General features: G+C 44.2%; 1 protein-coding gene across 1 annotated transcript in view; it reads right to left on the bottom strand.

The window, feature by feature from the left end:
• CAPN13 (calpain 13) overlaps positions 1-25,704 on the bottom strand; it is a 94,678-nt gene that overhangs the window by 26,210 nt on the left and 42,764 nt on the right. Inside the window, exons 5-14 of the mRNA XM_089777171.1 lie at positions 20,310-20,443; positions 18,150-18,324; positions 16,225-16,299; positions 14,150-14,235; positions 9,278-9,352; positions 8,712-8,878; positions 6,947-7,092; positions 6,307-6,318; positions 3,243-3,448; positions 2,490-2,526 (exon numbers count right to left, since the gene is read on the bottom strand). Of these exons, the coding sequence (XP_089633297.1) occupies positions 2,490-2,526; positions 3,243-3,448; positions 6,307-6,318; positions 6,947-7,092; positions 8,712-8,878; positions 9,278-9,352; positions 14,150-14,235; positions 16,225-16,299; positions 18,150-18,324; positions 20,310-20,443 (1,113 nt within the window). The remainder of the gene's footprint in view (positions 1-2,489; positions 2,527-3,242; positions 3,449-6,306; positions 6,319-6,946; positions 7,093-8,711; positions 8,879-9,277; positions 9,353-14,149; positions 14,236-16,224; positions 16,300-18,149; positions 18,325-20,309; positions 20,444-25,704) is intronic.

Raw genomic sequence — 25,704 nt, 5'->3', positions numbered from 1 at the left:
GCCTTTGTGCAGAGCCATGACAAGCAAGGAGCCTCTTAGCCCTGCTGCACTTTTCAGGAAACTGAAAGTGTGTTAGCTTAACTGGGTAATAGAATAAAGTTAGGCTTAATGGGACTTAATAGCAGATTGGAAAATTAATGACTAGAAAAGGCTTGAGTATTTTACTTACACTACTAGCTTCCAAGAAGTCACTCCTAGTTTACACTACTGTGAGTAGAATCAGATGCAACCCAAACTCCAGAATTATGACAGCACTATACTGCAGAATGCACCAAGTCATAGCTCACAGAGGGCACATCTGCACTGCAGGGCAAAAGTTGAATTAAGATACGTAACTTCAGCTACCCTCTTCCCCAAATCATCCTGGATGAGGGGATGGATTGCACCCTCAGCAAGTTTGCAGATGACACTAAGCTAGGGGGAGAGGTAGATACACTTGAGGGCAGAGATAGGGTCCAAAGTGACTTAGACAAACTGGAGGATTGGGCTGCAAGAAATCTGATGAGGTTCAACAAGGACAAGTGCAGAGTCCTGCACTTGGGACGGAAGAATCCCAAGCATTGTTACAGGCTGGGGACCAACCAGTTAAGTAGTAGTTCTGCAGAAAAGGACCTGGGAGTTACAGTGGATGAGAAGCTGGATATGAGTCAACAGTGTGCCCTTATAGACAAGAAGGCTAATGGCATATTAGGTTGCATTAGGAGGAGTATTGCCAGCAGATCCAGAGATGTCATTATTCCCCTTTATTCGGCTCTGGTGAGACCACATCTGGAGTATTGTGTCCAGTTCTGGGCCCCCCACTACAAAAAGGATGTGGACGCATTGGTGAGGGTCCAGCGGAGGGCAACCAAAATGATTAGGGGGCTGGAGCATATGACTTATGAGGAGAGGCTGAGGGAGTTGGGTCTGTTTAGTCTGCAGAAGCGAAGAGTGAGGGGGGATTTGATAGCAGCCTTCAACTTCCTGAAGGGAGGTTCCAAAGAGGATGGAGAGAGGCTGTTCTCAGTAGTGACAGATGGCAGAACAAGGAGCAATGGTCTCAAGTTGTGGTGGGAGAGGTCCAGGTTGGATATTAGGAAACACTATTTCACTAGGAGGGTAGTGAAGTACTGGAATGGGTTACCTAGGAAAGTAGTGGAGTCTCCATCCCTAGAGGTGTTTATGTCTTGGCTTGACAAAGCCCTGGCCGGGTTGATTTAGTTGGGATTGGTCCTGCCTAGAGCAGGGGGCTGGACTTGATGGCCTTCTGAGGTCTCTTCCAGCTCTTTGGTTCTATGATTCTATGATACGTAATTTGCATAGCTGAAATCGAAATAGCTTAATTCGGCTTTTGATGCTGTGTACACAGCAGGAAGTCAAAGGAAGAACACTTTTCCTTCAAATTCCCTTATTACTCATGAAATGAGCGTTGTGGGAGTCAGAGTAAGAAGTCCTCCATCTTGAAATTATTTCGAAATAACGGTTTGCTGTGTAGACATACACTATATTATTTCTAAATAACATCAGTTATTCCAAAATAACGCTGGTAGGTAGACGTACCCAGAGAGAGAGTTCTGCATCTGGACTGACAATTGTACTGTGCTTAATGGGCTATAATTATATGGGCCAGATTCTGAGCTCCTGCTACTTTTAAGAAGTGTAATCCCATTGGCTTCAATGGGGTTGCATGGGTACAAATCAGAGAATTCAGAATTGGGCCAAAACTCTTGCCAAGACCACTTGGGTCACCCAAACTGACAAACAGCTTTCTGCAGCACCCTGCCATATATTATACAGATGAATTGCTGTGTGGAAGTGCGGAGAAAGTATTAATGTCTAGAGTGGAGTGAAAGAGTGATTGAGTTTGGTGGCCCAGTTGCATTGAATCAGATGAAAAATTGTGGAATTTTTTTGTTTTTTTCCTCACTGAAATGAAAGGAAAAAAAACCCAAAATTGTTCCTAGTCAAATGGAACAAAAGGATACATTTAATTTTCAGGTGATTTTTTTCCCCTTTAAAAACAAATATTAAATCTAGCTAAATTTCAAATAAGTGAATTGAAAATACAAAGCTACAACATTTCAACTTGTTCACTCTTCCCTTTCCTTTATTGTCCAAAGCCAGTGATTGAATTTGATTGGAAATCACCAAGAGTTTCATGAGCCCCTGCAACTTAACTCAGCTCTACTGAGGACAGCAATTTACCGGACAAAAAGTAAAACACATCTGAAAAGCACAAATTAAAGATCAACGGCCCCATAGTGAAACTGTATCTCACATAGATTGGCTACTTGTTCTGCAAGTTCTCCCTCTCATAACTCAGTATCATGGTGGCAGATATGAGGTCAGAGACAGATGACAGAAAAGAAGGAGAGAGGAGGAGAGGAAAGGAGGGATGCAACAAAGAGACCAGTTAGTGCCTGATCTCAGGAGATCCAGAATGTTGACACACACGCGCCCGTCCGCCCACCCGCCAGCCAGCCTCTAAGTAACTTTTCACACTTTCCTACCTTTGGCATCACTGGGCCGAGCCTGTTTTTCTGGTCTCTAAAAAACACCACAAGAGTCACATCAGAAAGAGACCACCTTCCAGCATTTCTCTCTCGTGCTCTCCTCCATATGTGAGAGAATTCTAAGATTGCTTGTGAATCCCTTTGAACCCTAAGCCTACAATCTTATTCTTCTGGTTAGACCTGTGTATCTGTCTGGAATCCCATTGAAACCAATGGATCTGTCAATGAGTCTACCCACATGGATTTAGACATTGGGCACTTGGATTGTAAACTCCTTGGGCTGGGCAATGGGGACCCGATCCTGACTGGGGCTTGTTAATGCAACAATAATATAAATATTAAAGAACTACTAATACAACCTAGCAGTTCACTTTTCTTAGAGCAAGTGTCCATCCCAAGCTGGAGGGATGTCTACCACACAGGTACAGTACAGTACAGTATTGCTCTGTTTGGCGTCTACTCTCTTCTGGACCCAGGACTGGACTAGATACTCTTAGGTAGACCCTCCCTTTATTGTGTGATGGCAATTCCAGCCTGGCCTATCTATGTGCCCAGTTTAAACTCCTAGCATCTGTGCTAACACGCTCTTTATCTCTAACCTTTATCTTGACAATAAGCTTCCATAGAACATTAAAATAAAACACCACATTAATTGACCTGGTCTTAGATGTTCAGAGACAACCCCAGCACTTGTTAAAACCCCAGATGCTTAAATAAGGTACATATAAGCAATAAGTATAATGTTCTTACTTGGTGTAGTCTTGGCTCTTTAGGAAGATTCGTAGAAGGAATTCAGCCTCTTGGCCTTCCTCTGATGTGACTGGAACAACAACATAGATCCCTGGACTCAAGAAAAAGCAATCGGTGACATCTCGGGTCTGCCCGTTGAAATCATATTTCTGAACTTGAGGTTTATGCCGAAAGAAAAATGCAGCTGGCAATCTGTCCCTCAGGTCCTGGAACTGAAGGAAATTACTAATTGTATGATGGCAGTCCTCTTTCCCCACAGCGCGTTTAATCAATTCATTCACCACTGCAATGCAATCATATTTTGGGTGGAACATGGCAGTTGATAGTATCGTGCTGCTGTGCACAGCGTCATAGGGAATTGAACAGAGACAAGGGTGGGGAATTTTTAGGTGAGTTGATCTGGAATTTGCCAAGGGAATGGGGTGAATACCCTAACTGTGGTGAAAATTTCCTTGGGATATGTCACAGAAGTGAATGCTTGTAGCCCCAGTTGAACATTTCATACAGAAGACAGCATCTTTAGCAGCAGTGCTACTGTGGCATCAATTCTCATAAGAAAATAATGTACCCTGATCTTTCTTCAGTTAGTCCAATACTTTTGCTGAGATGAAACAATAAATATAACATAACAACTGTTACCATGATGACATATAAAGACAGTGTAATAAAAAACCTTTACTAAACAAATTCCCTCAAATACACTGGAGTGTATAAATTCCATTTAGAACGGTTATACAGTATGACACAGTTATTTATGAGCCATGCCTTTGGGAGAAAATAGTATAAATCTGCTATCTTAGGGGAGGGGGAAAGAATGCCAGCTTGTCTAGACAAGCAGTTAGCGCACAACAAGCTGGTGTGTACATCTATAGCGTACTGGCTGTGTGCACTAACAGTCTGCCTGGACCCTGCTACCACACACTAAAAGTTCTCTAGTGGACTTTGATTTACCTTGGTTTGAAATGTGCACTAGGAGACATCCAGTGTGTGGTACCAGGTTTGTCATGGACAGTTAGCTACAGGGCAGGCTAGTGCAGGGTTAACTTATACTCCATCTTGCTGGGAAATGAGTGCTCATCCAGACAAGCAGTGTTATAGAGGGCATGGGATTTCTCTGGATGCAAGGCATTAGGAGATAGACCCACAGTTGGCATAAGCTAAAATCAATGGAGGTGTCTTTTGGTAACCGGGTCTTATTCTGAACTCCTGGTGATGGAAAGGAGAAGGAGCTCCCATTTCCATCAGTGAAGTAAAAAACTGGTGTGACATCAGAATCAGACCCTAAATATTTACCCAACACTACCACACAACATTAAAACCTCCCCTACATCCATGTATTGTCACTCTCTGCACTGTGCTGCACTTCTCTTATCCTGCCAACACATAATATCCCTTTGGCTTCAAAGCTGCAATATGATGGGTCACTCAGTGTAGCAAGGGATTCGTAATGATATTGCTGCTTTGTTCTGGGAGTAAACTTGGTGATCTTTAGTACATGCTATAGTCAGGCCTAGTGCCAACAGTCAATGTCTTAGACCTTGTTTATATGGGAATAACCTAAGGAGTGAATCTAATCCAATAAAGTTATCACAGTAAAACTTCTAGCATAGACAAACTAATGCTGTTATAAGAAAGTTCAGAAGGAAAATTATATTCCAGGATACCTAGTAAAACCTTTCAGTGTAGACACAACCTTGCCCAATCCTGTTACAGTCCCTTGCTAATGACCTACTGTAGCAAGCTTTCTTCAGTTATTGGGATTCCCATTTAAAAGGGCCTGCATTGTACCAGAATTCTGAAGTGTACCAGTGTCCATGCTAGAACTAGATTTCTGATCAAATCTGATCCATAGGCAAATGTCCACTGGACATTATACAGAGACTACCATTCTCGTTTTGCATGTGATTTAAATCAAATCTAAACCTACAGTTCCAGTAATGAATTGTGAATGATACAGTGGAGTAATGCACTTATTGGCCACTTGATTTAAGATTAATTTGAGGAATAGATCAAACACCTACATCCAGAGCCTCCATGGATGTAATCTGGCATAGCTCTACTGAAAACAATGGCGCTTCGGCAAGATGCACAAGTGGGGGTGTGGTCCCACTGATTGGAACATAAGAAAAGTTTTCAGTAGTGTGCATACGTTTGACATTTTCAGACATAGTAGTCCGAAGGGATGGTTTACTGGCCTAAGTATCGTGTTTGAAGTATCTAGATTCCCTGACACTTGTGTTCAGATCTTGGCAGTATTAATTCAATCTTTCAATCATCCCAGGAAATAAATTATGCGTTGCTCTTTTAGCTCTTGCTGCTTTATTCAGTAGTACCTACACTGAAGTCAATAGAGAAAGAACAGTTTACAGGGGAATCAAGTCCCCTGTAAGTAGGTCTTTAAAATAAGACCTCAAAGACCAAGGCCTTTTCTGTTCCATCTGGATATTAAAGGTCCCCTGATGTTTTTTTTTTTTTTTTTAAAGAGCAGAGGTTTACCCAGAAGGTCTTGGCCAAAATTTTCTTATCTCCACCTCAGGACAGTGTGTAGTTGTTAACTGCTCTCCCTCGCAGAGGTGGCTGCATTTAGGTGATGTGGGTATATGTATGTTTCTAAATATTATGTTCCTGGAATTAAAAATGCAATACAAAAGTAAAATATTCTCATGTTAAAGTTTGGACTTGTGATATAGCAGACAATGCAACCTACTGCAAGTGCAGCAGAAGGAAGGAAAGTTTGAAAAGTGTAAGTAAAGAAAAGCAAGTATTGGTAAAAATATCACAGTAAATGTAAAGAAAGTACAGCAAAAAACTGAATGTTAATGCTCACTTTGTCAGCATTTTAGTCATAGAAAATGACACACAAATATATGACTATATGTACATGAGAACATATATATGATAAAACAATATATAAACAGACACCATTATTAGAGTTGATCAACATTTTCTGACTTTTGATGAAAACTTCAATTGGAAATTCAATTTTTGATGATTCCCCTCTACCCTAGTCTCCTGCTCTCATCCAGCTGTGGTAATTATTGATCATTCAAAGAAATGGACATACCTCGGGTTCAACCTGAGGGGAAGAAAAGGGAAAAGCAGGTTTTAAATATGTAAAATAAGTATGTTTTCTATTTTAACACTCCTGCTTAGACAAAAATCTCTTTGGAACTGTTAGCTAATGTCAAAGCTGTCAGTTCATGCAGGTCCCTCTCCCTCCCACTTCTTATCACTTCCTCTTTCCTTATCCACACTCACACCAGCTCCACTTAATAGCAGCTAATCTTGCATCTCAGAGGACAGAGTCCATCCCTTCAGGTGTGTCTAAGCTACAGGGTTTTGTCTACAAAAGTGGACTTTTGTCAACAAAACTATACCTGCATCTACACTGCCGCTGAGTTCTGTCAACATAACGTCAACAGAACTCAGTTGTTTTGTCAACGGCTGTAAACCTCATTCTATGAGGAATAACACCTTCTGTCGACAAAAGGCGTTATTCCATCTACACTGTCCCTTGCATCTACACCGTCATGTCGACAAAGTAGCTTGTTTTGTCAACAGAACTGGATGTAGTGTAGACGCTCTTTGTCTAGACGTACCCTTAATCTCTATGCAGAGAGGAAAAAAAAATCTAAAAAAACCCAACCCCCTCCAGAAAGTATTAGTTTTCCTCCCATCCCTTCATCCCAGTACATGCATCTTACCCTGAAGATGAAAAATCCAATGAGCAATTTTTGTGATTGTGGCATATTATTGACAGGCTTTTGCATCAGTGACACCACCACATTATAGTTTTTCAGGGCAGGCTCCTCTATCTGGATGAAATATTGTGGGTTCCTTGAAAATGCACCTGTTGTGAAATCAGTAGTGGTAAAAGCAGCATTGTAGTCCATAGCACTTAAAGACCTTAGCCAGGATCAGGACCCCATTGTGCTAGTTGCTATACATATGCATACTAAGAGATGGACTCTGCTCCAAGGAGTTTACAGCTAAAACAGAACAAGACTGGGAGGAAGGAATAGCTACTCTCCCCCCTTCAGGGATGGGGAGCTGAGGCAAAGAAATATTAAGTGACTGACTGGCCAGTGATCACACAACGAAGCCATGGCAGTCCCAGAAATTTAAGCCACATAGCCCCAGTCTCAAACTAGGGCCTTAACTACAATCCTCTCTATTCTCAAGGTAGTAAGGGCAGCCACTGTTAAAAACCCATGCAGACAAGGCTACTTGAATGAAGGAAAGGACTATGACTTAAAGGCACAACCAGGAAAAAAGAAGAAGGCCCAGATAAATTCCTCCTTTTTTCCAGTGGGCTATTGTTTATAATAATTGTTTAAAATATAGGGTGGCAATAGCAATGGTGCAACTCAAAAGATAAAGGTCTTTTGCAGACCAGTTAGATAATGGAACAAAGGTTTTGGTTACTGGTATGTAATGACCTCAAGGAAAGAGCTGGGCTGATGTTTCCATTGGCAAGATGGACACACAAGACTGAGGAGACAGCTACCTCTTACGTTAGAATAGGTTTTAAGCATCAATAAATCACAGGCACAAACACTTGATTGCTTTGGTTTGGGCTTGAGAGATGACAATTTGCTCATGAGTGATTATTGTATTTCGAATTAGGGCAATTTCAATCACAAGCTATACAAAGAGGTTGATGGCAAAATATATGTCCGTGAAAAGTGGCTTCTTTCCACCCACTACCAAGAGTGCTTCCAGCCATCAGAACAGAAGCGCTGATGTGTTCATGGCCTCTTAACACAGCCCAGCCTATCAGTTCACATTGTGGTAAAAGGATCTCATTCTGTTTCTCACAATGCGTTGACAAATTGTAATCAGTGTTACTAGGAGACGGAAGCCTGTCTATTGCTGAATAATGGAATAGTGCTGATGATAAAAGCAACCCTTTATTGATCACAAGATGTTCTCATAGGTTAAAATAACAAAACTGAATAGATGTACAACAGCAACACCCCTTTCCTCCCTCTCCTGAGCTCAGAGCAATCAAACAATCAGGGGCCAGGCAGCAGTGCTGATGGCCTCATCTACACAAGGCAATATCCTGCTACACTAAAGCTTTGGGATTCTAGTCAATTCATTCCACATCTGTGTGTGTTCAGTAACATCTTGTTTTTGCTATGCAAAGCAGAGTGGCGATCTTGCCAGCTCACACTCACTAGTCTTGGGTCAGCCAGGCCAGAAATAATGGGCCAGTTAGTTTTGATGTAAGAGAGTCCAGGGTTCTTAAATTATGAATCATCTGTTTTGACTTGGACCAGTGCTGCCTCCTCCCTTCTGCCTGTTTTATTTGGAGTTAAGTGTGAGGGTGGAAAACATCAAGCTCAGCAATTTTTAATGGCTGCTTTTGCAGTCCAGTGCTCAGAGTGGTGTGTTATGTGTATGTTTTGGTGGTAGGGTAGGAGTCAACAGGGATTGGATTAGAGATTAGACTGGGACATTAATTACCATTAGAATAGTTGCTACCACCTGCAGTGAGTCCTCGAACCCATTGGTTTACATATGCGGTCATGGCCCATGTTGTAGCACACTTATCTCCAAAGTCCAGAAATGATGGGACGACATTGCAAATACACAGTGAGAAAAACTGCTTGACGAAATCTCGACGAGAGATCCTGAAAAGAATGAGAAGTTTTATGTTTCCGTTTAATGCACCTCTTGGCTATTAACTCATACTTGGTGTGTGGGAAGGTGAATCTGTAACCAGGCAGGAATGTGGTATTTCAAACTTCCACTGATCTTGACAATACCTCGTGGCAGATCTGGATCTTTTCCTGGATCTGCCACTGGCTTTGGTGAATGAAGTTGGGCGAGTTCTTTCCCCACTGTGGGCCTCTTTCCCTTCCCACCCTCTACCCATTGGATTGCAAGTGGGGGCAAGGACTGCAACAAGGAGGCTCCAAACTGTGACTCAGAGCAAAGAAAGAGCTGATGCCTGAGCAAAGTGAACGAGTCATGGGCCCCATGGTTCTAAAAGGAAAACCCAGAGTGTTCCAGCATTAATGTCAAAGTACCAGAATTCTCCATCGTCTTTATCTTCACAGAGCGCTTTCTTATATTCAGCTGGAATTTGATCCCATTCTGGAGAACTGTGAAAGGCAAGAGAACAGCAAGCAGAAATGAGGGATTTGCCCTGGCCTTCATTCAGCAATTCTCAGTCTTCTTTAACCCACAATTACATTCCTGGCTAGTTCCTGGATCTGGTCCAGGAGTGCCCATGAAAAGTGGTCCAGGAGTGCCCATGAAAATACAATAATCCCCCAGAAGCCTGACTGGTACCCTGCATTTGCCCCAACACCAGCCCAGGAAGTGTTTCCACTCTCAGCCACTGAGAAGTGGTGAGGTTGCCTCTCCTGCTTTGAAAAATGTGGTGCATATTTTTACTGAGTAATTCTTCAGGTTTTTGGTTGGGGAAAAAAATAAATTTCAGTTGCCAAAATACTGAAAATACTTTTTGATAAAAGTTTCCATTACTTTGAAAAACCCTTTTTTGTTACAAATAGAAAAAGCCTATTTCACCAGCTCTCAGTGGAGCCAATAGCCACCACAGGCCACAGGGAAAGGTGTGTCAGGTGGTTGGAGGGAGGGGGGGCTGGGTCCATGCCTCCAAAGGGTTGCCAAGTGTCCAGTTTTCACCCAGACTGTCCGTTATTCAGCTCTCTGGTCTGGTAAAAAACAAAACAAAAACAGAAAATACCGGACATGTGAAATGTCTGGTATTTCTTGTTTCCCTCAGATGGAAGCCCGACAAGGACAATTTTCCCCTGCTGCGTCTGGCAGGGGCGGGGGATTGGGGAGCGTGGGGCTATTTAAAGGCACAGTGCCCCCACTTTTTTTTTTTTGGTTAACTTTGGTCTCCTCCCCTCTTTTTTTCCCCCTCAACAGAATTTTTTCCTGGTGTTTTTTTGTTTTGTCTTAGTTTTTTTTTGGGGGGGGGGGGATGTTTGGAATTTTTTGTTAAATCATCTGCCAACCTTCCCCCAGAAGGGGTAGAGCCTTGGGCACAAGGAGTGAGGCTGAGGACATTCAGCCCTTAGCACTGCCAAGACCATGACACAACCCCCACAACCCTCAGGCGGCAATTCAAAGAGACTCGGCTAATTTTTAAACCCGAGAATTAGCAGTGATGGTTCTGGCAACTCGCACAGCTGCCTGCTGGGAACTGGACTGGGACTGCTCCCATTTCTCACAGGCCAGCCACCTTCTATCTCATGGCAATGATTTGCAACTTCTGCATTTGAACAGCCATCTAGAAGTGGAAAGTTCTGCATCCCATTTCCAGTTCCCTGCACAGACCCTTTGCTATCTGAATGTTTAGTGAACTACTGAGGTGTTACATTGATATTACTTCACAGTGCCTAGGCCACACAGAGACCACATTAGCCAGCCGTTTGTGTTATATCCAAACAGCAGCGTTATAATTAAGTGATAATTGTATTTTCTGCAGAGCAGAAGATAAATAAACAGAGCACGAATCAATAATTTATTGATTTATGCAGTTTACCTTTAAGCACGCTCCAGCAAAATTTCAATTATAGCTAGGATTATAGTTCACCCTTCCAAAAAGTGGGAAATGCTGTCTGAGCAGATAGCTATTATCCCAGCCTCAAACATGTCTGCGTTCCCCATTACAGTCCCACCGGCCCATCCAGATGTTAAGTAGTAGATGTGTTTTCTCAGTAGATAAGTTGTTAGTATGCCATATTATCATCTCCAGAGGGAAGTAGAATTGTTGTTGTTAAGTTCCAATGTTGTAGTGGTACCTTCTAGCTAGGAGCACACAGCTTAAGTCAGCCAAAGTGGATTCCACCTATCTGCAACCAAGTCATCATCACAACGTTTCCTGCCTGGCTCATTCCCTGACAACTGGAGGGGAGGGTGAATCTCCAAGAGTACAACTGGAAGGTCTGACCTGCAAAACCCATTAATCCCTATGTGACTGGAAGCTCCATGCCTCTGTACTGCCTCCACTCCTCTCATCCTCACCCCTTGCCTTGACTCCATGAGAATACGGCTACAGCTAACAGTGACTAAGCTGCCATTCAGACAATAGATTCATGTTCTCATAGATAGATACTCCCCCTGCTGGCTACTCTCCCTCAAGATTCTCCTTGAGGGGGAAAGTAGACCAGGTAAAACTGCAACAGGAGCATTCTTCATTGACATCCTTGGAAATGTCAGTCCCTCACTCTCTAGTCCCGTGGTTCGGATACTCACCTGCGTTGTAGGATATCCTGGTACAAATCCCCCAGGTGCTTGTTCAGGAGGGGTTTGCACAGGGATTTTCTGCCTCCTATATGACTGTCCTTTGCAGTGGGCTATCCTTGACCAAACCCCTTTTCTTTCTCAAAAGGTTGTTGTCCTCTTGGGACAGGGAGGAGATTCACACAGGGACTGCCCACCAGTGACTCTCCACAGGAGCTGGGAGCCCCCAGTTCACACCCCTCAAAAGAGCAAGCGAGTGCCCTGGGGTTTGCCACAAACTAGGCCTGTACCCTGATCATAGTGGACAAGATTGCAGGGCAGGGGGGAGGGTTTACTGCCCAGCAGCAATTCCTCTCCCGTTAGGGGGAAAAGAAACTCAAGAAGCCCTCCTGCCTGCGAGAGCAGGGACACTGACACCCCAGGTGAGCACCCCAACCCCCATACCCTAGAGCGCTTTGGAACTTTATATTAACCGGGGCACAGTAAAGTGGAACACTTGAAGGTAATAGATCACACCTCTCAACACACACAAAGGGGACTTTGAACCAGCAACTCCTTGTCTCTGGAGGCAGGTACTCAAAGCATAGGAACCCAGAGGGAGTCACAAGGTTGAGTGGCCCAATTCTCATTTTATATTTATTGAATGTGACCTGCCATCAACAGAGGAGACTGAAGAAGCCCCCACCTCCGACCATCTGCTAGGCCAGCACTTAGGCCATTCATTTGAGACGTAAGAGATCAATGTTCAAATCCTTTCTCCAGGAACATAAAGGGGACTCGATCCCCAAGTTAACACATGCTAAGCTCATACACCGACAGAGGAAGGATCACTTGATTATTACCCTCTTCTGCACATTACTTTTGAAGCATCGGGCATTGGCCAGTCGGAAGATGGGTGACTGGGGCTGTAGGATCATAGCGCAGTCACATTTTGAAACTCTGAGTTCAATATGCACAGCCTCAGGAAGGTTGCCCATGTGAATTGGTGCGACCAAATTCCTAACATTGAGGTCCTTAAGCTGTGTGGTGTCATGGAAGCAATGCTTATGAACAAACTGTTTAACTGAATTGGTCATGTTATGAGGATAGAGGATACTTGGATACCGAAGATGGTCTTCTACAGCCAGCTTGTTCATGGAAAGCACTCTATCGGTGGTCAGTATAAGTATTATAAAGATATCTTAAAGGCCACCATGAAGTCATGAGGCATATCTCCCAGTGACAGATTGTTCTGGTGGCAAACTATTGTACAGATTCTCCAATGCTTCGAGAGTCAATGTATCCAGACATTACAAGAAAAGCATAGGTCCAAAAAGAATATAAAACACCCGCAGATGGTGGATTTTTATATGACATCTGTGATGAGATTTGCCAATCGAGGATTGGCTTAGTCGCTCACCAATGGTGTCATAGGATATGAGATCCATCAGTTGACACCTCAGTCCCTTTGCATGTGTGTGAGTACATGCTCCTTGCCATACTGAACAAGTATTAGCTCTAGTTCTGGCCTGGTTTGAAGACCCTTATCCAAGGAGAACATAGATTACAGAAACTCCTATATTGCTCCTATATGTGTGCTTATACAATGCTTTACCTTATTTATATTAAGGATGTGAACATGTACCCGTGTACGAGGTTGTATTCAGACACCTTTCCCCATGCTGCCACTTGTATATCAGAGGCAGCAGAGAGGAGAAAGGGGCAGGTGGGAGCTGGTATGTGCAGGAAGGCCAAGGGCTCCCCCACCACATGTAGCCATGTCACCATTACATGTTTACGTACATAACACATTTTAACATCCCTCATTTATATAAGCTGAATCACTCTCCTTAAGTAAATGCTGTGATGTTGGCAGACTAATGGCCAGCTCATGCCAAGGTCTCTGTGTCTCAGAGGGACACTGACAGACACATACCTGGCTCATTTATGGGCTAATACAACACTGATAAACTGGTATGGGTGGAGCGTATTGTAAGCTGGGGGCCTGAGCATCCCCAAACAGCCTATTGTGCCCTCCCAATGGCCAGCGTACTTCCTGCAGGGAGCCAGGGTTGAACATGTGCCTGCTCAGTGCTCTGAGGCCTGGAGCCCTGAGCCAGGAGCTGTGGGTGCCAAAGCTCCAGCACACCAGGCCTGAGGCCTTGCCTCCCTGCCCCAGGTGAGCAGTGGTGGGGTTGTGGGCTGTGGTGGGCATGCTTTGGGCTCCCGCAGGAGTGAGGAGAATAGATGAGGGGAGCACCAGAGGAGGAGCTGGAAGCTAGCCTCCCTGGGAGCCCAGGTCACTGGCTGCCCATGAGCAGCACACAAGCCACACCCTACACTGAATGCCTGTGGAGTTTTAAACAGCAAAAAATTACTTAAGGGCATGTCCAGAACCTGTTTTAGGTGAAAGAAGTGGCTCTCCAGTTCGAGATTTACCTGTAATTATCCACTGTGGAAATTGTTAGCTGAGGGAAAGAGGGATATCTGAAACAGACCCAGCAAGGAATAAACTATATAATACCATTGAGTTTCTGTTTTCAATCCCAAATAGGACTCCAAATGGGAGGTAGCTTTGGTGATAGAAAAAAGGGCTAAAAGCAGATTAGTTGACTATGCCACTGTAGTCAGCCCTGGACAGAACTGCTTTGCACTAAACCCACAAAAGTTTCACCCCTGCAATCAAATCTGTAAAGCCATACCGATCACTCCAAGGCCCTTTCCACTCCCGGTGGCCCCAAGGATTCCACACTCTGATGATCTCCTCCTGGCTGTACTGGTATGGTATCTGTCGAGGAAAAAAATACAAACCAAACACAATCAGCATCTCTCTGCTACATTGTATAGAAAACAAGGCACTAGAGAGCACTGCATCCATTTATTTCCTTAGCACCATGATCAGAGCGCTGACACAGTCAGAAGATGGGCTGCTTGCCATATCCCATGACTGTAAAACACATGGGAACGTACTGTCGCTAATTCTGTGTGACTGCCATTTCTGAGCCAGCAAAGCCCACGATGTCAAGGCCATCATGATGATTAGAATGCATCTATATGGAGTGTGGAGGGGGGGGAGAAGGAGAGGAGAGGGTGCACTGCAGCATAATGCTGAGAACACAGAACTAGAGAGCCTGTCCATCATTCTTGTCTATTTATGTCTATTTCTATGGTACCTATCATCTGGGATCCAGTTCCTAACTCCCAGCTTCTATTCCCAGCTTGGTGTTTCCTGTTAAATGCGATGGAGCATCTGTGTTCTGCAGCACTTGGAGCATCTACACTTGGGAATTTTATTGCTCTCTCTAGTGTAACTGAGGAGTAACTCCACTAAAGTTGGCGGGGTGGGAGGAACATAAACTGGTGTAGCAGACAGGAGAACCAGACCTTTTGAGTGGCTTCCAATTCTTGTCCAGATCCAGAGTTTCTGGAAGTAATGAAGGCCTGTTTCACTGTGGCTAGAACCCCTTCCAAGACAGAGGCATCGTTTTCTGATAGGCATCAAAGTGCTTTCCAAACACAAAGCTTCCCAATCCCACAGGAGCTAGGCAAGTATTAACAAACACCTTCTCCCGCCCCTCATAAAAAAACACAGTGGGAAAAAATTCTGTTGAGAAAAAAAAGGGGGGAGGAGACCAAAGTTGTTGATAAAAAGAAAAAGGACCCCGAGAGTTATTAAGCAAAAACAAAACAAAAAAAACCCAGCATGGCCCCTTTGAGGCTTTTTGGCCCTAACAGGCTGCCAGTGGCGTCCACCATCTTGTCTTCCTGCTCCGGGCCAGACAGCTCCCTGCGGAACCATGTAAGCACCCGGGATTTTCTCCTCCTGGCTGGGAAAAAAAAAAATCAGAAAATACCGGACATTTTGGGTGTCCAGTATTTTCTGAATTTTTTTACCCAACAGGAGGCAAAAATACCAGACTGTCTGGGGCAATACTGGACACCTGGCAACCTCAACCTCATCCTTAATAGGATTTTATAACCTCTTGCCCCATGTCAGGACAAAAAGTGAAAATTTAAAAAAAATTCTATTGGACAGAAATTATGAGAAATTTTGATTCACAGAGGGTAAAATCTATCATTTTGATATTTTAGATTGAAACAAAACATTTTGGCCTTCCCAAAATGTCAGGCATTGTACTTTGGGAACTTGATGTCACCAGGTTCCCTTATATACCAGGCTCCCTAGCTGGACTACATCTCCCATGATGCACCACACAGTTTGGTCAGAGGGAAATCAGTATTGCATTATGGGAAATGGTATCCTCCAGGAAATTCAGCCCATAGACCATAGGGGCCAGACTTACAACTCCTGTAAGACAATGCATTGCCAGGGAAAGACAGTTTACTATTTTTATTAAACCGATTCTAAACATTTCGGATCAGTTCAATAAAAAGAAGCATTCTGATTCAGATAAAACCCAGCAGGACAAAAAGTCAGTGTCATTGTCTGTGGGCTATGAAGCAAAGAGGGTTAACAACGGGCTCTACTCTCCATCACTTCGATGCATTGCTTGAAAACAAAGAGCTGGCCCTATTCCCTTTCCTCCACATAAAATCCTAGACTGCAGAAATTTGTGGTTCAGTGCAGGAATTACAGGTGAAATTCACCTGCATCTGTTACGCTGCTGGTCAGACTAGATGATCATTAAGGATCCCCTCTAACCTTAAAATCTTGGAAAGCAACAGGGCATGGAGCAGCAGTCAGTGTGAGAATCAAGAGATGGCCATAGAATACTACCGAGAGAATGACAGATAGGGAAAAGATCACAGTTCTTACTTCTTCAGCCCCTGTCACAGTATAGGCATGGCCTCTCACAAGTCCATTCTTTGGCTCTGGGTCCCCAGTTGATGGCTGAGGAGAGAAAGCACAGTCGTTAGCTCCCAGAAAGCCTTGTACTCATGCATTCGTTTGCCAGCCAAACTGCTATTTAGTTAGTTTGGGAGAAAAAAAGATAAATAAATTTGACTTCACTTACATTAGAGGTTCAGATCTAGCGTTGTCTAAGTGCCTAAGGTTCATTCCCTGGCAGCCCTAAGCTAATCCAGCACAGCATGGGCAGTTGGTTAAGGCAGGGCTAGAGGAGGCAAGCCCCTCCAGTCCCATTCCCCAGCACCACAGGAAGCCCCGGCTTTCCCAGCCTCGGAGCACTGGAGAGAGCAGAGGGTGAGCGGCCCTAGCCTCCTCGGACCTGGAGCATCAGGGAAGGTGGGTGCTGGGGGGCAGCAACTCTCTGCCCCCAGTACACCTACAGTAGATGCTGTGGGGGTGGAATGTTGGAGGGGCCATGCCTGGAGGTTTGAGAAGGTGGTGCCTTTTCCTGTTTAGCATACCAGCCACCCCTGCAGCACAGTTAATGATGCTATGAAGGCATCACACAGCTGAAACACTCATAAGAATTCGGTGTCAGAGCAGGTCATACATCTGCCTGCTGTGGAAGAGCACCTGGGGTGGGTCATTGGCAGGAAATGAGCACAGGAATTTGCAACCTATGCACCAACTTTTAGCTCTTGAACTAAAGGAGTAATATGGTTAATGGGCAGCAACTGTTGGCAGCTCCCCATTAGTGAATAAACACTAGAGGAAGCATGACACACACTTTGCATAGTCTGATAATTCCATGGATATCTTTTCGCAGCATCCTAGCAGACAACATGCATGCTTTTATGATAGCCCCTGTGGGCCCAGCTATGGCCCAGAAAGCAGCACTATATCTCAATTGTGTTTTCAGCCTGGGAGGAGTTTGCCTTATTCATATTGGAACCTTCCATTCTACCAACTGAGCTAGCAGCCAATACCCAATAGCAGTCAGCAGCAGTCACAACAGCAGACCTCCTCCTGGTTTTCCTGCCCTAGAAACTGATCATCTAAGATTCTGGTCCTGAAGTTCTAAGGCCAGTTTTCACACTGGTGCAAGGGAGTACAGTTCCATTCTAGCGCTCTAGGCCTATTATGTCTGAAGCTCTAATCAGGAGCTATCAAAAAACATAATTAGGGCACCTTTGAGCCAGAAAATTTCCTTTTGGCTTTGGCATCTGCTTTCTGTCCAACCACCCCAGCCCATGATTTCTGGCATCATTGCTGATTAGCCCTGTTGAGTAGTCATCCCTTCTACAATGGTGGAGTCCAGGCTAGGATTTAGTGAGAAACTCTCTAGTGCTGCTGGGGAGCATAGTCAGTCTGAGAATTAGAGTGCCTCTACACAGCACCCTAAACTCACAATAAGATACACAATTTGTGCTACACAAATTGCGTATCTTATTTCGAAATAGATTATTTTGAAATATGGTGCATCTACAAAGCGCCAAATGTTGAAATAACATGCTATTTCGCGACATCCCTTAACCATCGTGGAACGAGGGTTACTGGGATGCCGAAATAGTGTGCTCGTTATATAGGAAAATATTTTGAAATAACAGGTGGATTGTGTAGATGAAAGGTAGCTATTATGGGGTACCTTTGGTATCCCGAAATAGTCGTGCAGTGTAGATATACCCCTAGAGAAAAATAGTGAATCTGTTTCTGTCCTTCAATCTCAATTGAAAAAAATCTTTATATTCATTACAGTTAAATTTCTTTTCTTCTCTGCCACTAAGGACACTACAGGCCCCCGTCAGAGTACCTGTGTTACAGGGTGATATGGATTCTCAAAAGAATTTGTCCAATATAAATATGGTAAAGGCAAGAAGGCCTGTCCTGCTTACCTTTCCTGGTGTGGCACATCCCATCAGGCATTGTGATTTCACAGCTGCTTTCAGTATCTCCTGCAGATCAGAAGGAGGGCTCTGTAAAGAAAATTGCACTTGAACTCCACCCGTCAAGTCCACTAGTGCTTCGGAAATGTAACCCAAGTGCAAGTTCTGATAGGAGCCTCGCAACCTGGGAAAAATAAAAGGGAATGGATTTGTTCCTGTGATAATCACTGCACAGAGGAAATTAACTGAATGGACACCATTAAATACTCTCTGTGGTGCATGAGCATATTCTAAATATACTATATCTGATAACTCTGGGCTGAAATGAACATGCATACATAATGGTAAGTCCTGGATTGAACCTGGTCCCTTCAGCAACTGAAGTTGAAACCTCTACCACTTGAGCTAAAGAGTAATTCCTCTGGCTTTCAGAATGCATGAGGCTGTATAATTATTGGGATCACTAGTGAAGAGAGGTATGATCAAATGCATGCATGTGCACGTACACAGACACATGGCTAGTGTGAGACACAAGGAAGGAATTCTCCCATCTATGCAGAGTGCCAGCATGCACCATTTAATCCCACATAAAATGTAAGAAGTGGACCAACACCACTGCTGGCTGTTCACCAGCAAGGGCTCATCTAGACTACGCTAAAGTGTCGAAAGAGGATATGCAAATTATGTGGGAATTTGCATATATTTATGCAAATTCTGCTTGAATTTGCAGATCTTCTTCCGACCTCACTTTTGAAAGTGGAGCTTTCGAAAGTGAAAGTAGTCAAGATGTGGTTTTTTCGGCAACACCCCCTTTTTCAAAAAGCCGCTTTTCCTCAAAAAGTGAGGTTTATGTGGCTTTTCAAGAAAGAGGGGTTTGCCAAAAAAATGCATCTTGACTACTTTCACTTTTGAAAGCTCTGCTTTCGAAAATGAGATTGGAAGAAGATAGGCAAATTCCCGCAGAATTTGCATTTCCTCTTTCGACACTTTAGCGGAGTCTAGATGAGCCCCAAGTGAAGAGCAATCTGACAATAACAATGTTTGAACACTAGGGTTCTCACAAGGCCATGCTGAAAGCAGGAGCTGAGTTTCCTTGTCTTGTGCTTTCATTACAACTCCAAAAAGTCTAGAGTTAGACAGTACTGTAGTTACAGCATGAATATACACAACATTAAAACTCACAGTGTACACTGAATTTCATACACTGGAGAATTGGAAAATGAAATCCAGGGCTAATTGTTTTTGGGAATGATGTCCTTGACCTACACTCATGAAAGGAATTTCCACATGCACTGAGGGAAACATCTCAATTGGAAACACATATCAGCAGCTATTGCAATTTTAATTGAATAGAAGTTCAGTTTGCTCTGGAATTAAAACTGTACCCTGTAAAGCAGTTCCTACTTGAGTCAACTTTTCTGAACTACATTGTGGCAGAATTTTCCACTTCTGTGTCTCCCAATCACCGCTTTACCATTTTCTTATTCCTTGCTGAATTTGTTAAACTGCCAAGCATGCACTTAGTGCACTCCCTGTATTACATAGGTAACATGCAGGCTTAATTTAGCTCCTACTTGCAGGTCTCAGTAAGTAGAATAGCCTGCTACTTACACATAGCTGAAGCATTCTTCCTAAACTCAAGTAATACAGGACCTTGCTTTTGATGCTGCGAATTCAAGGAGACTAGTTTTATTCATTATTAGTGTTAAGATAGCTGCTAGAGGCCTCAAGTGAGACTTTCTATGTAAACATTTAATGTCCTAAAAAGCTCAGAGTCTAAATAGACAAAATGTGGGTGGGAAAACAGAGGTGAAGTGACTTTTCCAAAGCTAAATATCTGGCTCAGAAATAGAACTAAGGTCTCCTCCAGCCCACACCAATGATCCACCCACTAGATCACACTGCCTCTCAAAAAAAAAAAAAAAAAAAAAACAGAAGAGAACCAGGGAATTTTACAAATTCAGTTTAAAATTTGACAGTCTTCAGCCTGTAGTATCTGTGAGTACATGCCACCACAATTCATCACATACTCAGTGCTCAGAATATTGGCCCATGGTCCTGAACAACACTACACAAGAGACTTTGTCCAAAGCAGCTGGCACAACATACAGCTACGCAAGTACAAGACTCAGCAATGGCAGGAAAGAAAGATTTGGTGGGTATATTTACTTGGCATATGCTTTCTCTAGCAGGGATGGCCAGAATTCATTTTTGCAGCGAGGTCTGACAGACAGGTATTTCCCCTTGAGAAAAGGCAGCCGATCATCTATCACCACATCCACCCAGTCTCCAAAATGCCAGAACTAGAAAAAGAAAAGAAAAGAAAACCTGACTGTAAGAATAAATAGAGCTGCCAAATGACAGTCTTTGGAAATAGCCCACAAATTAATCTAAACCATAAATATAAGTAACTTCTTTGCCTTCTCTCCTAAGCTATTTTGTATGGTTGTAGTGTACTGTTAAATAGGCACTGAATTTCATTTCAGTGGTGGATCGTTTTTGGGCACACATTGCTCTGGAATTACTTGAGATGCAAAATACATGCAGGTGAATAAGTATTATCATGAATGGACTAAGGCAGCTGTTTCAAAAAAGACAGAAAACTAAATGTCCAAAGTGATACACCTCACTACTCAGCTCTATATGGAGCTTCTCTTGGGGACATCTCTGGTTCATCAAAAGCTGGCCTCTGGATAATCCCTTTGCCTCTCTTTCCTATGTCTAAAGCCTCTCTAGATCTAGATCTTTCTAGACTGTGACATGGGTTGTACTGAAAAGGCAGGGCATAGCAGGGGTTTGATAAATGAAAAGGAGGCAACTGGCCACTTCAGCAGCTGGACAGAACAGGTGTTCTGAAGACAGGTAGAGCGTGATCAGTGGGGGATGAATTAATGGAACTGTTGCTAGAGTCATTAGCAAACTAATGTGGCGCGGCAGGACTTTGATATCACAGTTGGCCTAATCCATACTACTTGTAATGCTAAAGATTTCCATGCCGCTATGCCCAGGATAGATTTGTCATGGCATGGCTTTATTTCTATGGCTGCATGAGCAAAAGTTACAGGATACTTTGTTCTATGTGAACAGTATTGTTATTTGCAGTGGGTACCCTCAAAGGCAAACTAGTTTGGGGGTCTTAAATGGAAAGCAGGCTTGATCATTCTCCCTAGTCTCTCTCAACCCAAATCTAGGGTTATCATATTTGAACTTTCAAAAAAGAGGACACTCCTGAGAGGGAGTGTATCTATATCAGTATTTACCAACTCACATTGTATTAATGTGTTGTATAGTATAGTATAGTATAGTATAGTATAGTATAGTATAGTATAGTATAGTATAGTATAGTATACAGCACATTAATACAATGTGAGTTGGTAAATACTGATATAGATACACTCCCTCTCAGGAGTGTCCTCTTTTTTGAAAGTTCAAACATGGTAACCCTACCATTTAGATTTACTAAATCTTCCATTTAGTTTCAGGTGAAGCTAGAGGAGGAGCCATGTTTAGATTTTGCAAAAGTAAAGCCAGGATTAGTTTGAAGGCAGGATCTTTTTTTTTTCCTGAAACACCCAAGTTTGAGGCAAGTCCAGCTAGACAAAAGGCCCTAGGTTCACCCCCTGTTTAATTTAGGGTCACCTGCATGGAAGATAGACACAGATGAGAGAGAGCTTAGGAGATCTGAAGCACTGGGCTTCCAAAAGAAGGGACCCTTTTCTAAGGGAAGAGAAAGCTCATTGCAAGAGCTGAACTGCACACAGCAGGTCTGTGGGTACAAAGGGCTTGGGCTTCAGAATCAGTCACACCTTCGTGCTATACCTCATGTGCAAACATATCAGGCAAACATCTTTCCAGATAATACACCACGAAGTGCTAGGGCATGAGTGCAACTTAAATCCAGATAGTCAAAAGCAAAGTTCAAAATGTAATATGACTCTTTCCTCTTGTTTGGGGATGAATAGTCTAGGAGGGCATCTGAGCACGGAGGGTATGTCTACACTACAAAGTTAGTTCGAACTAACAGATGTTAGTTCGAACTAACTTTCATAGGCGCTACACTAGCGCTCCGTGATTTCGAACTTAATTCGAACTAATGGAGCGCTTAGTTCGAACTAGGTAATCCTCATTCCACGAGGATTAAGCCTAGTTCGAATTTACTAGTTTGAATTAAGGGCTGTGTAGACCCTTAATTCGAACTAGTGGGAGGCTAGCCCTCCCCAGGTTTCCCTAGTGGCCACTCTGGCCAACACCAGGGAAACTCGTCTGCCCCCCTCCCAGCCCTAGACCCCTTAAAGGGGCACGGGCTGGCTACAGTGCCCGTGCCAGGTGCAAGCCTGCCAGCACCCAGCCAGCAGACCCTGCACTTGGCACGGATCGAGCCACCCACCCGATGCACCCCAGCCCTCCCCCTCTTCCCGGGACCAGCCTGGCCAGGGCAGGAGAGCTGCCAGCCTGGCCACCCAGGAGCAGGTGTGCATGAAAATCAAGGGGGTCCACTGAGACCCCCGACCCTGAGCCCTGAGCTTACAATGGCCATCCTGGGTCAGACCAAAGGTCCATCTAGCCCAGTAGCCTGTCTGCCGACAGCGGCCAACCCTAGGGACCCTGGAGGGGATGGACCGAAGACAGTGACCAAGCCATTTGTCTCGTGCCATCCCTCTCCAGCCTTCCACAAACCTTGGGCAGGGACACCACTCCTACCCCCTGGCTAATAGAACTCCATGGACCCAACCTCCATGACTTGATCTCACGTCCCTTTAAACTCTGTTCTAGTTGTAGCCTTCGCAGCCTCCTGCAGCAAGGAGTTCCACAGGTTGACTCTTTGCTTTGTGAAGAACAACTTTCTGTTACTAGTTTGAAGCCTGCTACCCATTCATTTCCTTTGGTGTCCTCTAGTCCTTCTTTATGGGAACTAATGAAGAACTTTTCTGTATGCACCCTCTCCACCCAACTCCTGCTTTTAGAGACCTCTATCCTGTCCCCCCTCCGTCTCCTCTTTTCTAAGCTGAAAAGTCCCAGTCTCTTTAGCCTCTCTTCTTATGGGACCTGTTCCCAACCCCTGATCATTGTAGTTGCCCTCCCTCTCCCAGCCTCTCTCTTCCCTTCTCCCACCTCCTTTTCCCAGTCTCCCCCAGTTTTGTTCAATAAAGACAGATTCCATTTTTGAACACAATTGTCCTTTATTTTGTACATCAAGAAAAGGGGCTAGGGAAGGGTAAGTGGAAGGACGTGAGGGAGGAATGGGGTACAAGCCCCCGATGGGGAGGACTGGGCTGGCTCTGCGGGCTTCTGGGTGTGGAAGCTCTCCTGCAGCCCCCCAATTGCCCCCTCTCCCCAGATGGCAGCCTGCGGCAAGTGCAGCCGGGCTGATGGCCGAGTGGTGTGATGTGCCCAGTGTGGGTACTCCGGGCAATCCAAGCCAGGACTGCTTTGCAAGTGGGGCATCCCTGAGAACTGTCTGTCCGGGGTGGGGGTCGGGACCCTTTAAGCGCAGCCCTTGGCTAGCCTGAGACAGCATCTCCATGCTCTAAGTCCTCATCTGATGCCCTGCCGGCACTGCTTCCGGCCATCCTTAACCTCGGTTCAGGGTCCACTTAATGTGGACATGCTAGTTCGAATTAGCAAAATGCTAATTCGAACTAGTTTTTAGTTCTAGATGCGCTAGTTCGAATTAGCTTAGTTCGAATTAACTAATTCGAACTAAGTTCGAATTAGCGCTGTAGTGTAGACGTACCCTGACTTACATTTCCTTTCAGTTAGTTTTCTCTTGGAATAGGGATGTGGCTGATGTTCTGATGTCTAGCAGTTGGGTGGGAGTTCTCTAGGCAAACCCCAAGATGCTGCTGGAAAAGATGCTCCTCACTCAATAAGGGGCGCTCTGTGCTCTGTATCCCCCGCAGCACTAGTGACCCTGGCCTAACCTATGGCTTTTGGCCGGAGACATAGGCCTTGTGGGATTTCGGAAAATTTGGAGGGAGATCTCAGGAGTTTAGGTGCTGCAGCCATGAAAGTGACCATGAAGTGAACAGAGCAGGGTATGGTTGAAGCAGGCTGCACCCACCATTGTGCCAACACATATAAACTAGAAATTAATTGTCCTTTTCAGGTCCTTACTTTATTTGTCTGGAAAGGGGTCAAACTTCAAGGATCGAGTGCCAGGAGCAGCCAGGAAGAAAATCCCATACCATTGAACTCCCCTCTGCAGGCAGGGTTGTGACCCGCTGGGGGGCATAAGGAAGGACTTCTTGGATGATCCCTGAAACTGAGATTCTGATGGCTTGTTATTCAAGCTGCCATCAAACTTTCCACAAGAGCAAGGACATTAATCTTGCCCTAGCTAATTTCTTTCTCAAGCTGTTCTCATCTGCCTACCTTAATTCTTCCAGAGGTTTCAGTTGGGTAAGAAATACGCTTTCATTTCTTAGCCTGAGTAGCTGTCTAGTGCTGCAGCACAGTGTTCCAGTGGCTGTCATGTTCAACCCAGAGCTAGCTGTGTATCTGTGATGGGTAAAGGCATTCCTGTACACACAAAAGTCTAGACTACCTAGTTTTGTCGACAAAAATGGACTTTTGTCGACAAAACAATACCAGCGTCTACACTACCGCGGAGTTCTGTCGACATAACGTCAACAGAACTCCGCGGTTTTGTCGACGCTGGTAAACCTCATTTTACGAGGCAAAACACCTTCTGTCGACAGAGTTCTGTCGACAGAAGGTGTTATTGCCTGTAACGTTGCGTCCAGACTACGGAGTTCTGTCGACAAAGCGGCTTGCTTTGTCGACAGAACTCCATGTGTCTGGATGCAAATTGTCGACGGAAGTTTTGTCGACAGTATCTGTCGACAAAACTTCCTCGACAAAACGCGGTAGTCTAGACGTACCCTAAGGCTATGTCTACACTGTCCCCTCTTGCACAAAAAATATGCAAATGAGGAAAAGCGTGGAATATAGCATAATATCACATATTTGCATAATTAATTAGGCTCCTTTTTTGTGCAGGATGCTTTTGTGCAAAACCCCCTCTCTTGCACAAGAGTCTTTCTTCCTCTTTTTTCAGGAAGAACAGCTCTTGCACAAAAGCCTCTTGTGCAAAAACAGAGCCTCTTTAATTATGCAAATGAGATGCAGCAATAGTCCATGTTTCACCTCCTTTGCATATTTTTTTGCGCAAGAGGGGGCAATGTAGACATAGCCTCAGGATTATATTCATCCTGGCTGTAACTCTATTAACTTCAATGTAGTTGCACTACAGAGAAAATTTGACCCAGTCCAATCCTTATGAGATGCTGAGCCCCCTTAACACCCATTGACTGCACTGGGAGTTGAGGCAGGTTCAGCATTTTGAAGGGGGACTTCAGCAGCTCTTAGGCCTGTAAAGTGCTTAGAGATCCTGAAAGATGAAAGACACTCTAGGAAGATAAGACGTGTTTATGTCTACTAAAGAAGTGATGCCTTGTTTGTGATGTCTCTTGGAACTGAATTCTAAGACCTGCAGTGTGGACTGTGCTAAAGTATCTTCAGTGGGATGATTTAAGGGTATTGCTGAAATGATACAAAAGACTGA

Source organism: Pelodiscus sinensis, chromosome 3 (genome assembly GCF_052426305.1).
Source record: "Pelodiscus sinensis isolate ZL-2025 chromosome 3, ASM5242630v1, whole genome shotgun sequence".
Lineage (NCBI taxonomy): Eukaryota > Metazoa > Chordata > Testudines > Trionychidae > Pelodiscus > Pelodiscus sinensis.
Note: the sequence above shows the minus strand (reverse complement) of the source record. Positions and strands in the feature narration are given on the sequence as shown.